Source organism: Girardinichthys multiradiatus, chromosome Y, assembly GCF_021462225.1.
Source record: "Girardinichthys multiradiatus isolate DD_20200921_A chromosome Y, DD_fGirMul_XY1, whole genome shotgun sequence".
NCBI classification, from domain to species: Eukaryota; Metazoa; Chordata; class Actinopteri; order Cyprinodontiformes; family Goodeidae; genus Girardinichthys; species Girardinichthys multiradiatus.
The window spans coordinates 13,030,484-13,046,271 of NC_061818.1; the positions used below are offsets into that span (position 1 = coordinate 13,030,484).

The 15,788-nt window shown below is 39.0% G+C and overlaps 1 protein-coding gene across 1 annotated transcript; it reads left to right on the forward strand.

The window, feature by feature from the left end:
- Positions 1-13,964: 13,964 nt before the first annotated feature.
- Positions 13,965-15,447, forward strand: LOC124864689 (forkhead box protein D1-like). The gene has a single exon (XM_047359566.1). It carries the CDS (start codon positions 14,258-14,260, stop codon positions 15,218-15,220), a length of 963 nt encoding a protein of 320 aa, XP_047215522.1. The 5' UTR covers positions 13,965-14,257; the 3' UTR covers positions 15,221-15,447.
- Positions 15,448-15,788: the final 341 nt, after the last annotated feature.

Genomic DNA, 15,788 nt, shown 5'->3' on the forward strand with positions numbered 1-15,788 from the left:
TGTTGGTGTACGTTACATCTTGATTTGCACAAATTCACCAAGGAGACACTTGTAAGACCACAAACAACGGCATGGAAATATGTCATCCTGCATCTTCTATGTGTTTCCAGGGCAAACAGCCTGATTCTAATAAAAATATGTAGTTTCGGACATCATCAGAGAAAATAGACGAATCTAAACTATTATGTCTCTCATTCCAACCCATCTGCACCTGTGTCTAGGGATGTCAGAAAGGTCACAGGCATGGAAAACATGTGGAGACTAAAAAAGTAACACCAGGTGGGTTCACAGGAAAGGAATGCAAGTGTCAGCGCTGAACTTGTGGGGTGAGAACCAGTCCTGGAATGTGCCGGCATCACAGCTATATGTCGAGATCAGTTGTTTTTTTGTTGTTGTTTTTTAGGTTATTTCTGCAACTTAGACCTGCTGGTCCGCATCTGTATACCAGAAAGAAATTTTAAATTAAACATTTCCATTTGAATGACAGGAAAAAGTCTGGTTCATTACATCTGATTATGAGGTAGAACAAAGTTGTAAAAGTACATTAAACATTGTACTACTGTTTGCCCTAAATGAAATATTTCACATTAATAACACCTATAATCAAAATTAATGATGGCAAAATACATAGTTAACATTTTTCTCAGAAATTTGTTGAGAGTGTAAACTTTGTCAAGCCAAGTGTAAATTTAATTAATTTATATGAATTAAATATACAACTGTACACATCCTGTCTGTTTGTTGGAAGGACTTGTACTGATTAGCGTGGCTCAGGTCTTAAAGCACACCAGGTCATTAAATGTAGCACTCTAACCACTAAATGCACACCCAAGCCCCCCAGGGGCCTGACCCCGCAGTGTTCAAGGACCAGTTGCTTTGTAGGCCTCTCTTCTTCTAAAGACCAGCAGTTTAAGAGCTTCTCATCCAACCACTTGCTTCAGATGTCGAGGAGTAATTTACTGCAGTCCTTTAATGCCACACTAGCAGCTCTGACAAATGTTAAACTTCCTTATTTAGAGAGGGAATACATGTAAATTCATTGGTGGTGAGGTTCTTTTAAAAGGTTAAAAGCTGTTAATATCTTAAGTGCAGTGAATAACTCTCCTAGTGTCTTTATTTCAGCTCCAGCTTCACTACTCTGAACATTTTAAAGATGTTTTTTTCCCTCCATATTTGTAAAAAAAAAAACTCCATCTGCACAGATTTGAATCAAAACCACATTAATATACATTCCATGCTCCACTGTTGTTTTCGATACCAGGATGGAAAGCCAGAGAATGTCCACCTTAAAAAAGACAAAAAGTCTCTGATGGCACAGGCAGAAAAAAATCAGTTTGGCCAAATATCCACCTTACTGAGGACAGGCCATTAGCAAGAATCCAAACAATTATAGTCTAAAAAATGTCATAGTAGTTTATGTTTGAATTAGGAGGTTACTCACTCAGAAGCCGATGATTATTTACACAGGAAATGGACGGATGAGGCAATGCATCACCAATGATCTTTCTGTGTCAAACACTTACTTAAAGCTAAAAAAGACACATGTAAGAGTTTTTCAGTAAATTATATTTTTATACTGGACTGCTTCTCTTTACGGTAGAAAACCAGTGATGCTTATCGACTGGATTCAGTCCCCCCCAGCTGCAGTCACAGTAGGAAGTGTTCATACATCTGGACTGATGATGGATCTGGCAGCTGGCTAACCAATTTAGATTGGTATTATTGATGGTAGACACACAAAATCACGTTTTACTATGACTTGTTATAGACTCCTCAGTGGACCATGAAATTGAAAACCTAAACAGACTTAAGAAAACTGAATTAAAATATTAAAACGAATTATTAAAATAAAAGAAAACAAAAAAGTAACTGCCGGAGTGCCTTTTTCAGGTCACTTTAGAAAGACATTTTCGCCTGCATGAGGCAAATCCAGTGCTTGCCGACAGTTGAGGGCCTTAAAGCAACGTCACAGACCCATTACAGAGTTTTCAATTGAATTCCGTACATTGGCAGCTACATCTGGCTGGAATAATGAAGCTCTAAAAACTACCCTTTTGCATGCCTTAGACGATCCACTAAAAGATGAATTAACTATGGTCGAGGAGCCTCCTACCTTAGATGAGGATATTTCATTAGCAACCAGGATAGATAACAGAATAAGAGAAAGAAGGAGAGCCCGAGCAGAAAGGTCATATTATCATCCCCAGTTAAGGAGTAATCCTCCACCCGTTGTCAAGGCCTCACCCCGGCAATCAGATACCGAACCTGAGCCCATGCTGTTAGGAGGTACCCGCTTATCTTTTGAAGAGAGACAAAGATGCAAAGTATCTAAGCAGTGCTTTTACTGTGGTTCCGCAGATCATTTCGTAGCAACCTGTCCTGCCTGTCGTGGGTTGTTAAAAGACAGGGTCTGCCGGCTTTGAAGGGGGGGTTGGACCAAGCTCAGAATTGTAAAGCCCCCAGATTCAGCTTACCGGCGACTCTTTTAGTGGGTAAGCGTACATTGTCTGTATCTGCGAACAGAATCTTATAGATTTAGAATTAGTAAACCAGGCAGGTATAGAAGTGGAATCCCTTGAATCACCACGTTCAGTTCTAGCTCTAGACGGAAAGAGACTACAACAGATAACTCAACGAACTAAACCAGTGGAACTATTGTTATCCAACAATCATAGAGAAAAGATATCCTTTTTTGTATTTCCAGTATCTCAAGGTTCTCTAGTTTTAGGATTTCCCTGGTTACAGCCACATAATCCACATGTAGACTGGTCAAAGTGTCGCATAGAGTCTTGGTCTGCTGACTGCCATTCATCTTGTCTTAGATCAGCTTTTTCACCTAATCCGCCTCCACAGGCTTGCAGTGAGGACGAGAGGATCAATTTGACTCAGATACCTCTAGAATACCATGATCTTAAGGGAGTGTTCAGCAAAAATAAGGCTCTATCCTTATCTCCTCACAGACATTATGATTGCGAAATTAATCTTCTTCCCGGCGCACCTTTGCCCTCTAGCAGGCTCTACAACATTTTACGTCCTGAGCAGAAGTCAATGGAAGATTATATAAATGATTCCTTATCAGCAGGTATTATTCGGCCTTCCTCATCACCACTAGGGGTGGGTTTCTTTTTTGTAGGGAAGAAGGATGGTTCATTGCATCCCTGTATAGACTATAGGGGCTTAAACCAGATCACCATTAAGAATAAGTACCCACTTCCCATCATCACCTCTGCCTTTGTTTATGGTGCCACGGTTTTTTTCTAAGTTAGATCTTCGTAACGCTTACCACTTGGTCAGGATCCGCCAGGGGGATGAGTGGAAGACGGACTGTAAGACGCCGTTGGGTCATTTCGAGTATTTGGTCATTGCCTTTTGTAATGCTCCTGCGGTTTTTCAAGCTTTAGTGAACGACGTTCTCAGGGATTTTTTTAACATTTTTGTCTTCATATACTTAGATGACATATTGATTTATTCTAAGAATATGCAGGAGCATCGCAAACACGTTCGCCAAGTTCTTCAACACCTTCTGGAGAACCGCCTGTTCGTAAAAGCCGAGAAGTGTGAGTTTCACCAGTCGTCAGTCACCTTCCTGGGCTACATCCTTGAGGGTGGACAGGTATGTTCTGATCCAGAGAAAATAAGAGCTGTACTAGAATGGCCATTGCCAGACTCACACAAGTCTTTGCAGCGTTTTTTGGGATTTGCCAATTTTTACAGACGTTTCATCAAGGACTATAGTCTCATTGCTGCACCTCTAACTGCTCTGACTTCTTCTAAGATCTTGTTTTCCTGGTCATCCGAAGCTGAAGCAGCCAAACATCCCATCCAGGTCTGGGCTGATCACAAGAATTTGGCCTATCTACAGTCAGCCAAAAGGCTAAACCCACGTCAGTCTCACTGGTCCTTATTTTTTTCTCGTTTCGACTTATGTATTTCTTTCAGGCCTGGACCAAAGAATACTAAGCCTGATGCCCTCTCCAGACAATTCGCCACAGACGATTCGGTGAGGGAACCTGCACCCATCATACCGCCCAGTTGGACGGTCGGGGCACTCAGATGGGAGATTGAGGAGACGGTGTTAAAGGCTCAACAACAGGAGCCTGATCCTGGCAATGGGCCACCTAACCATACCTACGTCCCATCTACAGTACGAGCTCGATTAATTAATTGGCTACACACAGCAAGGTTTTCGGCTCATCCAGATGTTAGTAGAACCATTGCATTGGTTCAAAGGTGGTTTTGGTGGCCAACATTACATAAAGATGTGAAGGAATTTGTTCAGTCTTGTGCTACTTGTGCCAGGAATAAGTCTTGCAGCCAGCCTCCTGCGGGTCTTCTCCAACCTCTAAGCATCCCAATTCGTCCCTGGTCTCACATAGCTTTGGATTTTGTTACTGGTCTTCCCCTCTCCTCAGGTATGACAACTATTCTCACTATTGTGGACCGTTTTTCTAAAGCGTGTCATCTCATCCCCCTCAGAAAACTTCCTTCAGCCCTTCAAACTGCCAAACTCCTCACTAAACACGTTTTTCGTACCACAGGACATCTTATCTGACCGAGGCCCACAGTTCATCTCGCAGGTTTGGAAACAGTTTTGTTTAGCTCTTGGAGCCAGGTTTTCATTGACTTCAGGTTACCACCCACAGTCTAATGGTCAGACCGAAAGATTAAATCAGCAGCTAGAATCAACCCTACGATGTCTCATGTCCACTAACCTTTCTGACTGGTGCACATATCTACCTTGGGTGGAGTATGCTTTAAATTCACACATTTCCTCTGCCACTGGACGTTCACCTTTTGAGGCCTCACTGGGCTATCAGCCACCCCTGTTTTCTGTTGATGAAAGAGAAATCACTGTCATCCGTCCACCAACATGTCTGCCGCTGTAAGACCATTTGGAACTCAACTGTCCAGAGCCTCTATTGCACTGCAGATCAAAACAAGCATTTCGCTTATCACAAACACAGACTTGCAACAGAGTATTAGCTTGGACAAAATGTTTGGTTGTCGGCACATGATGTGCCCCTTAAGTCCATGTCAAGGAAGCTTTCGCCTCGTTTCATTGGTCCCTATGAGATCGAGACGGTAATTAGTCCGTCTGCTGTTCATCTTCGCCTACCTGCAAATCTTCGTATCCATCCTACCTTCCATGTCTCCCAGATTACTTCTCTCCCTACAGTGAGATTTTCATCCGTTTCGTTCCTGATTACATCATCAATAAAACAGTCTTTATTTTACTTCCTCCTCCTGAGTGTTTTCTGTATGTGGGTCAGAGCTATTTCGAATAAAATGACAGTTAGACTACTAAACGAAGATGCCAAGAGATCTATCTACTTCAGGTGAGACAGTTACAGCTTACAGGAGTTTAATAGTACATACCCAAAAAAATCCTGAACTATCCCTTTAATGTGTTTTTTATAGGGCGGAAATCCCCAGCTAGGTAGATTAAAAATTATAACCTTTAGAGAGATGAAAGCATTCTGGAAAAAAGTATTTTTCTTTTGCAGCTGTTTGAAAAATTATCCACATTAGTAAACTGCAGAAGCTGGACTGCTTCTGAAGACCTGACTTAACTGACCTATGAGATTGCTCACTTCTTGACTTTGGAAGGCCTTACGAAAGACACCCTAGAGTCTGGTATGTCACTGCCATGACACCCCACCATCTACCCACTGCAGATAAAACTTTGAGTCTTTGCTAGATTTCTGTGGAAATGTTCATCTCAACAAGCCCTAAGCATACTTTGTGCATTTTTCTGTGACATGCTTTCTGACTTTGTTGTAGACAAGCTGCAGTTTGTCATCAAAGCAATCTCAGTTACAGTGATAAGAGTATAGATTAACATGCCATCTAAGACTACAGGGGGGTAAAAACAGGAAGTGAAAAAGCTCAACTACAGCTTTTATGTGTCGTGGTGCGCCTGTTTATCACTTTCCATCTTCTACAAAAGGCCGAGCACCCGTACATGCACACAGATGGGAAAACAAGCGAACACCCCTGTGACTTCTTCTCATCTTGCAATTGCTGCCTTTTTAGTCCAGTGATAGCCCTGATACCAGGCAATCAGTCAGAGTGGTACATTTAAAACACAACATCTGCATTACCTCCATCCTCAGGTCCTCCATCACAACACTGCAGGCACTAACCACTGCCATCAGGGCCAATCAAAAATAATATTGGAAATATCAGCGCTGTTGCTCCGCAGGCATTTGGTTGCTTGTGGGAACTTTCTGAGTCATGGTATAAAAATGCTAACTGAGGTCAGAATGCTACCGATGAAGTCTGAAACTATGGGCACAATTTAATAACCTGTTGCTGTGTTTTACTGCCACTTCATACATTTAAAGGCACCGAGATCCACACCAAAGGAAATCATGAATGGAGACCTAAAACTAAATAGTAGAACAAAGCTGGAGCCTGTGTGATAGTGGTGGATCTGTACTGTTTCAGAGGGTTTGGAAGTGTTTGGAAAACTAAAGGGTTTCTGCATAGATTATCTTTTATGGTTCAATACTGCCACCTGCTGTAAGTCAGGAAACAATTTCTAGCATTTGTAGGAATCAGACTGGCATCTCGCAAAAGATAATGTAAACAGAATATTACTGTGGGAAAAAGTGATTTATCTGTTTTTGTTTTTTTGTTTTTTTACATTTTAGAAAACAATACCAAATTGAAAGTTATTTTTATCCTCATCGGTTATCGATAAAATAATCTTCATTGGCAATGTAGCAATCAAAAATGGCTTATAATTTATGAGCGGCTTTTTGCATGTCTCCATTGGTATTTATCTTTAGTGATGATCTTCAAGTCTGTGAGGTTCGTAAGCCTCCTTGCCATCACCTTAATATTTAGCTCGATCCACATATTCTCTATCAGATTCAAACTTTGAAAAGTAAAACACATTATTTAGATTAATTACATACAGAGTGATGTTTTCCAGCCTTTATTTCTCCTAATTAAAATCCTGTTCCGCTTACAGCTAATAAAAACACGATATTTAAGATTAGAACATTGCATCAGACCAATAACATAAACATTTTAATAATGGAATGTGGATTTAATTAATCACTGTTTAACAGCTGCTTAAAGGTTGTTATTTTTAAAAGATATTTTAAATCTGTAAAATAAGCCTCATTGGAAAGTGTATTCCAGCATAACTTAATCCAGGTAAGTCTATATATTGATGTTTTCATTGTTAAATTCAATGTAATGAGGTGAAAATGCCAAAAACCTATTAAAAATGTAGAAAACTAACTGCAATAAAAGTTTGTTTGTGTGTTTTCACTAAAAGAAGGGATGAAGAAATCCCTCTGCAATGACTAACCTGAACAAATGAATTAGCCACCAGTGCACATTTATTTGCTACTATAATTTTTAATTGTGCTTCGTTTTCATCTTGTTAGTTTGAACATTTTGCATTTATTGTTATAGTTGTGTCAAAAAATAATTTCTGTCACTGATTGGGATGCAAAATAAAGTTAATTTATCATTCAATCTCACCTCAAGCAGTTTTAGAGAATCTGTTCATTGTGTTATGATCCTTAAGTGTTTTAGTTTTTGGTTTCTTTCATGTCTGTTTTCTCCATTTTCCTGTTGTTTATGTTCCCTAGTTGTTGCCATTTTAGTTCATTCCTTTGTTTATTAGTTTCTTAGCTCATTATTTGGTTCTTTGTACATTAAGCTTTTTTCTGTTATATTTTCATAGGGTTTTTATTTCTCTCCCCTCAGCTGTTTCAGATATGTTCTGATTGCCACACACCTGCTTCCCATGTCATTCCCCTTACCTCTCACAGTATATAAGCTCCTTTACTCACCTTGTCCTTTGGCGGATCCTCCATTTACAATCCTCATTGTTGTGTCTGTGTCGCTGTCTGTGTTTCTTGTCCTGTTTTCCTGGTGTCTTCTGTAAGTTCTCAATCTTCCTTTAATACATTTATGTTCATCCAACTGCAGTCTAGAAAAACCTAAAACTTTAATTTAGTGCCAAATCAGAACCTGCAAACAAACAACTGTGCACAACAATAGGTGGTGCCCAATATCTAAGAAGTGCAAATAAGCACTATAAACCTCTCTCAGGGAATGAAAAACAGCAGTTTTTAATTACTTCCAATGTAATGGCACCCTGAGTGTTGAGCCACATTCCATCAAAACCTCACTGATTACAGTATGCTGGGTTCCTTTTATTGTCATTTAAAAGTCCTTTCTAAAACACAATTAACCTCTTACAAAATTACCTAAATCTCATCGTTCTTAGGACTTGCCAATAACCTAATCCAGTTTTAAATCACTCAGTTGTAATTTAGTCGAGAGTCTTTATATTGATCTCTTAGAAACTGCATGCCCCACGTTTATTTTCTAACTAATGCAGATTACATAATTCTGTTTCAATTTGTTCTTCTATTACATTAAATAAAGAGAAGGAAAGATAGTTTGCTTTAATGTTTGTACACTAACATTAAAGTTAAATCAATATTAATTTTATCCATATATTCTGATCTTGTTCTTAAGCTTTTAAGTTTTTTGTTTTTTTTGTTTTAAATGCCATTTACCATCCTGTATAATAGGGTTGAAACAGTAAATGTAAGGAAAATATCCGGTACAGTCCTGTTGGTTCAGTACACACATGTACCAAATAAATGCCGCATTGTTTTATACCAAAAAACATGTAAAATGTAAAGAGATGAGTCTTAACTATCACTAACCTCTGCTATTTGGCAACATTAAGGTTTCTCATGCAGCTACAGTGGAGAAAGAAAGGTGGACCGGTCCAGAAATTTATGTCAGTTGATGCATTTTTCAGCAGCAGTAAGATGTGAAGCTCACTCTGCACTTAACTGAATTACTCACCTGAAACAATGTAAAGCTGAACTTGTACTGGAGAAAAAGTCAGTCCAACTCCTGCAGCATTTAATCAGTCCAAAATGCTGCACTGCATATGAGATGCTACTGTATTCTAAACAAAGTGTAAGCAGCAAAACTGATCATTTTCAAGTGTTTTTTTTTCTTCGTTTTACCATTCATTCATTCATTCATGATCCTATCCATCCATGATCCCTTCATCCATCCACAAATCCATCCATTCAGTTCTATACTTGCCCCTTTTTATTTGTATCTCTTAATTGACATGGTCTGAAAATGTACTGAACCATGACTTTAAGACCAAAGTATATATGGAACCATGATTTTTGTGGCCTAAAATAAATTATTTTCTTTGTCATGCCATAATTATGCTCAATGAAACCAAATGTCTGTTTAGAAGTTTCTAGAATTTCTCATCATCTTGGTCAAATCAATACGTATTTAAAAGATGTAATATCAATGAAAATAGCAGCTATTTCTAAAGGAATTGTTAGGAGCCAGTGTTGATTTTCATAAAAACAATAATCCCATTTCCCCCATTGTATACAAAAGTTAGATTTTTCTAGATTTTTCAGTGTGATATTAGACTACCGCTAGGCTTTTTATACATCTTTACCAGGACCTGCCAATAAATGTGACCAGAATGGTATGTTAAATACACAACTCTGACACAATAGATTAGTTAATCCTTTAAACCTGATATTATAATCAGTCTGTTGACGCTCAGAAGCATCTGCTGTTCTCATTTACACCACCAGGGAGCGCCACATTTAAATGATTCAACGCCACCGTGTCCTGTAATTCATTCCACGTAATTTGTGCAGGTGTGTGTGTGTGTGTGTGTGTGTGTGTGTGTGTTTAGCAAACAACAACATGATGAGTGAGAAAAACGGTTCTGGACAGGATTTTAATGAGATGATGCGATGTAAACAACGGGTTGCATCACTTCGTCAGCCCATAAAGACAGTGTGTTAACGGGCTCGTGAAATTCACACGTGTCCTCCGCTAAATTCATTTGTTTGTTGCAGACGTGGGTTTGGCTTAGCTGTGTTTTATGCAGCTGTGAATCAGAAACAGTAAACTGGATGCTTTATTTAATTTATCTGCCAAGATTTCAAGGGAACACTGATGATACTTGATGGGGGGCATGTTCTTCCAGCTAAAACACACCATCTAGTTTTTTTATATATTAATGTTCCGATCTTCCCATTCTGTGGATTGCTTCAATTTTTCATTGAGATAGGAAAACATTTCACTGGAGCAGCCCGCAAAAGCTCATTTTTGTGAAGGCTTTTATTAATCCGGAGTGATCCAAAGGGATCCCTGAGGCCGAATCAGTTCCTGCCAAACGATGTTTTTATTATCATAGAATCCTCTGTGACTCCTGACTCTCCCTGCTGCGACTCAGAACAACAATGATCTCTAATAATACTCGCTTTTATAAGATAGATCAATTATTTTAGTTCAAATGCGTTTGCAGAAATCTGTGCGCACACAATGTGTGTGTGGCCCTGTTGGTCTAATTTCCATATTTTTGCCTGATTCATAAAAAGAGAAGAAAAGAACTAAAGACATCATTCCAAGCTGTAATGTTGCGTATCTTTTATGGCAGTGGTTCTTACAAGAATAACCTAACAAAGACTCGAGGCCGCTTTGTGAGCGTGTCACATCGGGAAACACTCAGCAGCAGGATGCGCACGGTTCGATTCATCTGAGAACGTCTTGTCCCCAGAACCTCGGTACCATACCTTTTTTTAGTGAGGGTATTTGACGCTCCTTATTGAATCCACCCAACCCGCAGGGTCCTGTTTCCAATCTCAGGACATGCGCGATGAATTTGGGAAATCATCTGCAGCTCTGCCGGTACCACACAGCCCACCCAGTCCGGACCCAACTCCCCCTCTCTCCTTCTCCCCCTCGGGGGTATCAATACGATTATAGAGGCAGGAAATGTGTGGATCCCCAAACAAAGGGGTTGCGTCATTAAACACAAATAACCAGAGGCCCCCTAACAATACCAAAAGCACCCGTCTTTTTATGTCTGGGGAAATGAAAATCTTACTACTTTCATCCCAATATCACAATGAATGACCCACTTATTTAAGAAGGTAATCTGTCGGGGTTTGCGCTAAAATGGAGAACAACGGCTGTTTCTGCCGCAAAGTAAAGAGAAAAGATTGAATAATATCTTCTGCTTGTTTTCATACACTCATAAAAAAAAACTGTTAAAATACAAAAAAGAAATGTGCAACATTCTGCATATGTTTTAATGTGATAGATTTTAATTAGTATTTGTAGAAATCCTAATGTGTTAAACTTCAACCAACTTGAAAAAATATAAAAAGAATTACTTTTTATCTAATTATTTTGATAATTCTATACATTTGCACTGATGAAACAGAATATAATCCTGAATTTATTATAGCTGTTCGCAAACATTTCATTTGAGTGTATTTTAATCAGTGTTTTTCAATGAAAAGTATGCTTAACAGCCACAACACATTTAATCAATAAAATAAAAAAAAATACAAAAATTATTTGTTGAAAATACAAAAAAAAAAAAAAAGGATTGAGGAAGTACATCCTATTACCACTTGGTAATGAGATGGTAACAAAGGTATAATTATGAAATAAATAATAAAGTCAAACTGGACTACAACTGGATAATTTCTTGTTTACAAAATTACAAAACCTATTACCATGTAATTACCTGGTAGTAGCAGTGAGCACAAAGATAATTTTCTCCGAGCAAAATCACTCAGTAATTTCTCAGTAATAAATTAGGTAATTACATGATATTACCAAATAATCACAATCTATTATCAAACAATTACTCCATCCCTATTATAAAACCCGATTAAATGGTAATATTATTGGTAACTACATGATAATACGGTATTACACTATAGTAGTCTATTGCCACATTTTTACAATCTTACTGCTGGGCTGTAATAGAAAGTGCTACCAGAATCAGGCTGTGATTAAAGCATATAATATTTGTGAAAAATTAATAAACCTTTCAAATCTCCACATCAACCACACCTAAGACGGACCATTTACTGCCAACATCTGGCTCAGACTTAAAACGCTAAGCTTGCTAACTGGCTACATCCTTGCTGAACAATACATTTATTTTTCTATTTCTAAGCTACAATCTATATATTTATGTTAAAAGTAGATTATTTTAAATTAGGTTTGCTCCTAAAACAACCATAAAAAACATATGGGAACAGTTAAAATTCATACCTCAAAAACAGTTTTTTGTTTTGTTTTGTTTTGTTTTATTTTTTTTACTCGGTTATTTAAATGACAGATGGGAAATCTTTGTTTAAGATAAATCAACATAGTAAATTAAATGCTCAGCCATGATGGAACTCATAATTACTGAAAATATATACACACTTTTTAAAGGTCCTCGCTTACTTTGTGGACTTCTGATCACCATTCTGAAATGAAAGGTTTTGGGGAAAAATCCCCAGACATCTCTCCAACGTGAGGCTGGGTCTTAAGCCTTAATCCCTCCTTGGAGGAGTAAGTCTCCTGCATGCAGCCGCACTTTATTCACACACTTGAATCACAATTACACGTTTTCAGATGCTCAACAGAGGATAAAAGTGGAATGACTTATTTTGTGTTGCTATATGAAAACAACAATTGGTTACCTGCAGGCTAAAATCGCCGGATAAAAACGCCTTTCACTAAATTTACACAAGTTGTTTAGGTCCTTTTGTCCCTCAGGGAGACACATCATGATGTATGAAAGGAATACATTATATATATTTTATCTATACTGTATTTGTTACCTGACTACACTACAAAAATGACTTTTTAAGGTTATTAAAAATAGCAATTAAAATCAATACCATATTAATGAAACATATTAATATGTATTTGTTATCTTTAACAATGCCTTTGTTGGGGAAAAATCACACCTAAATATTTTGATAAGAATTTAGCTGAAGAAGTGGGTTCATTCAACTGTTAGCTGTTCTTGCTCATCGTATGTTGTGTTCAGCAGACATACAGTTGATATGTTTATATGGGTTGCATTAAGATAAATTTATCAACTCAGTAAAAATGAAGAACTGTTATAAAACTTGCCATTAACAAAGTTTCTGTGCTGAAGAAAGAATTTAAAATTGTTTCCAGCTTTTGCAAAATGGCTAATGCTGAAGGGAAACTTGCTACACTATAAAAAGGATTTTTGAAAGATATCAAATATTAGTAAAACAAATTATATATTAATCAAGTATAGTTGTTTGTAAGCCAGTTTTCAATAATAGTTAAATTATAACAACATTAACTTCTTTATAACAAATAAACATTTGATTAGAATTTAGCTGATGGGACAGATGATGGTTCAGTTAACCGTTAGCTAGTCTCATTCAACGTGTGTTGTGTCCAGCAGAGAACAGTCGGGCTGATATATTTATATGGGCGTATAATTAATTAATGTATCTACACAGCAAAAGCTCAGAAAAGAACCAACACTTGTGTATGAGATAGTTTCTGTTTCAGAGCATAAGATTAAGTTATTTGGGATTTGTTAATGCTAAAGTCAAACTTGCTATCCAGCTGAGTTTCTTAACCCTGAGTCAGTCACTGTCAATGAACGACACATCTTAGCTGTGGTGAAAAATGTTGACAGCCCCCTATAGCTGGAATAGATTTTAAAAATGTCACTATTTCTATGACATTTTTATTCCCTCATTCTTTTTTTATTTTTATTTTTAAGAATCAGATGAATAAAAATGCTGTAATAATCAGTCAGAACTTGACTAATTACATATAAAAGACCTGGAATTGTCCTTTTCTAAGTATCATTTAGCTGTTAAATTTACATAATTTCCAGCAATAAATATTAATTCAAATCTTCAGATAAAATGTATTAAAATTGTCACACGAAATTTTTTTGTATAAATTCAGAAAGTGAGTTTTATCAGTGTAGATGTCTTTGATTTCATCAGTGCCTCCCTCCTGTCTGTGCCCGTTTGGTGATGAGATGGTGAGAGCGCGCTGCCTGTACAGACCCTTCTCCTTCTGCTCCTCTTTTCATTGGTCAGACTCTTCCCACTCATGACATCACATCCAGCCGACCTGCTGCAAAGCGAGCAGATGATGCTGGACAACTCCGAGGACGCACACGCGTTTGTGCTTTACGCACAACCGCTCGTAGAGTGCTGTCAGCACACAGATTCTCGGAAATAAAGCAGATCGGATCCCGACGCCTTGGAATTGGCATAGTTTTCGTGTTGACAAGCGGGACTGCAGCCGAGCTCGAATTTGTTCTTTAATCGTACTGGAAATGGACCGTGCGTAAAGCTGTGTGCGTTCCGGACAGGAGCTGTCACTCGCCCACCTGTTGCCAGGTGGCGTTGGCCTTAACTTTTGGACGTCTACTATGACATTAGGTTTAGAAGGTATTGTCATGGAGGATATTGTTATCGACGTGGTGGGGGAAGGACTGAAAGACAGCGGAGAAGAGCAGCTTTCACTTTCAGAGGAGTCTCGGAGCGAGCAGGAACGCAGCGCGGAGACTTCCTGCAGCCAGACCGAAGATCCGGTGTGTCCTCCTCCTACTAAAACCAAAACCCCCGCGTCCGTGAAGCCCCCATACTCGTATATTGCTCTGATAACCATGGCCATACTGCAGAGCCCAAAGAAACGCCTCACCCTCAGTGAGATATGTGACTTCATCAACCACCGCTTCGCTTATTATCGGGAAAAATTCCCAGCCTGGCAGAACTCTATCAGACACAATCTGTCCTTGAATGACTGCTTTGTAAAGATGCCCAGAGAGCCCGGAAACCCTGGCAAAGGGAACTACTGGACGCTGGATCCAAATTCTTCCGATATGTTTGAGAACGGGAGCTTCCTGCGGCGGAGGAAGCGCTTTAAGCGGCAGCATTTTCGCTTCGATCCGCTAAAGGACCAGCACCTGGAGCCGAACGGGCTTCACTGCTTTACACACGGCGCTTATGGCCTCGGTGCGGCGGCTCTGCAGCTACCCGGTCTGGAGATCTACCCCTTCCTCCACCACCATCATCATACTCCTTCTCCGTGCGGCTCCGCCGCCATCCCACCTGTCAGCAGCATCCTGCCGGCTCTGTCTACCTTCTTCTCCCGCAGCGCCCTCACAGCCAAGGCCTTCCTGCAGTCACAACCGAGATTGGACGCCTTCTCCCCGGCCCAGTGCGCTGCGTATTCCCCTCCTCTCACCTCCAGCGCTCCTTACGCGCCCCATTGTCTCTTCCACCCGGCAGCTTCTCCTCAGCTCCTCGGTTTGTCCCAGGAGTACCAGAAACTACAGACTCAGCGGAGCAGCGGAGAACTAACCAAACACATCAACGCCAATAACGAATAATCCCATAAAACCAGATTTAAACATGTGTTTTCTCAGGTAACAGAGACCTTAAAAGAACAATATTACAGTTGCTGAACGTGAAATGGATGAAACTCTCTTTGCTTTACAGCAAATCCCTCAGCAGGCGCTTTTTTGTATTTGTTCATGACTTATCATCATTTGTTTTAATATTTAAATGGCAAGTTTCCTAAACCTTTTTCTCTGGAAAAATAAAGTTGAAGATTTAAACCTCGCCTTAACTCATATTTATGTTCAGACGTATTTAAATCTGAGGATTTGTTTTAAGAAAACCTCTGTTTTTTACTTGTAATAATAGCTTATTTTTTATGTAACTTATTTTATGATATGGAGGTAATTGTATCATATCATAATAATACTAGAGACGTTTATTGAAGTGTTGAAGAGGTGTTGAAACTGTAAAAATAAAAAAAACTAATAGAGATAAATATAACATAGGGCTGGTCACCTCAGGCCTCGGATGCGTTTTACCTCCGCATGACATAGTATCAAAGCAGTAGATGCATGCGTCATGTCCTAAAATTAGGAATATCTTTAGTTAAATATTCAT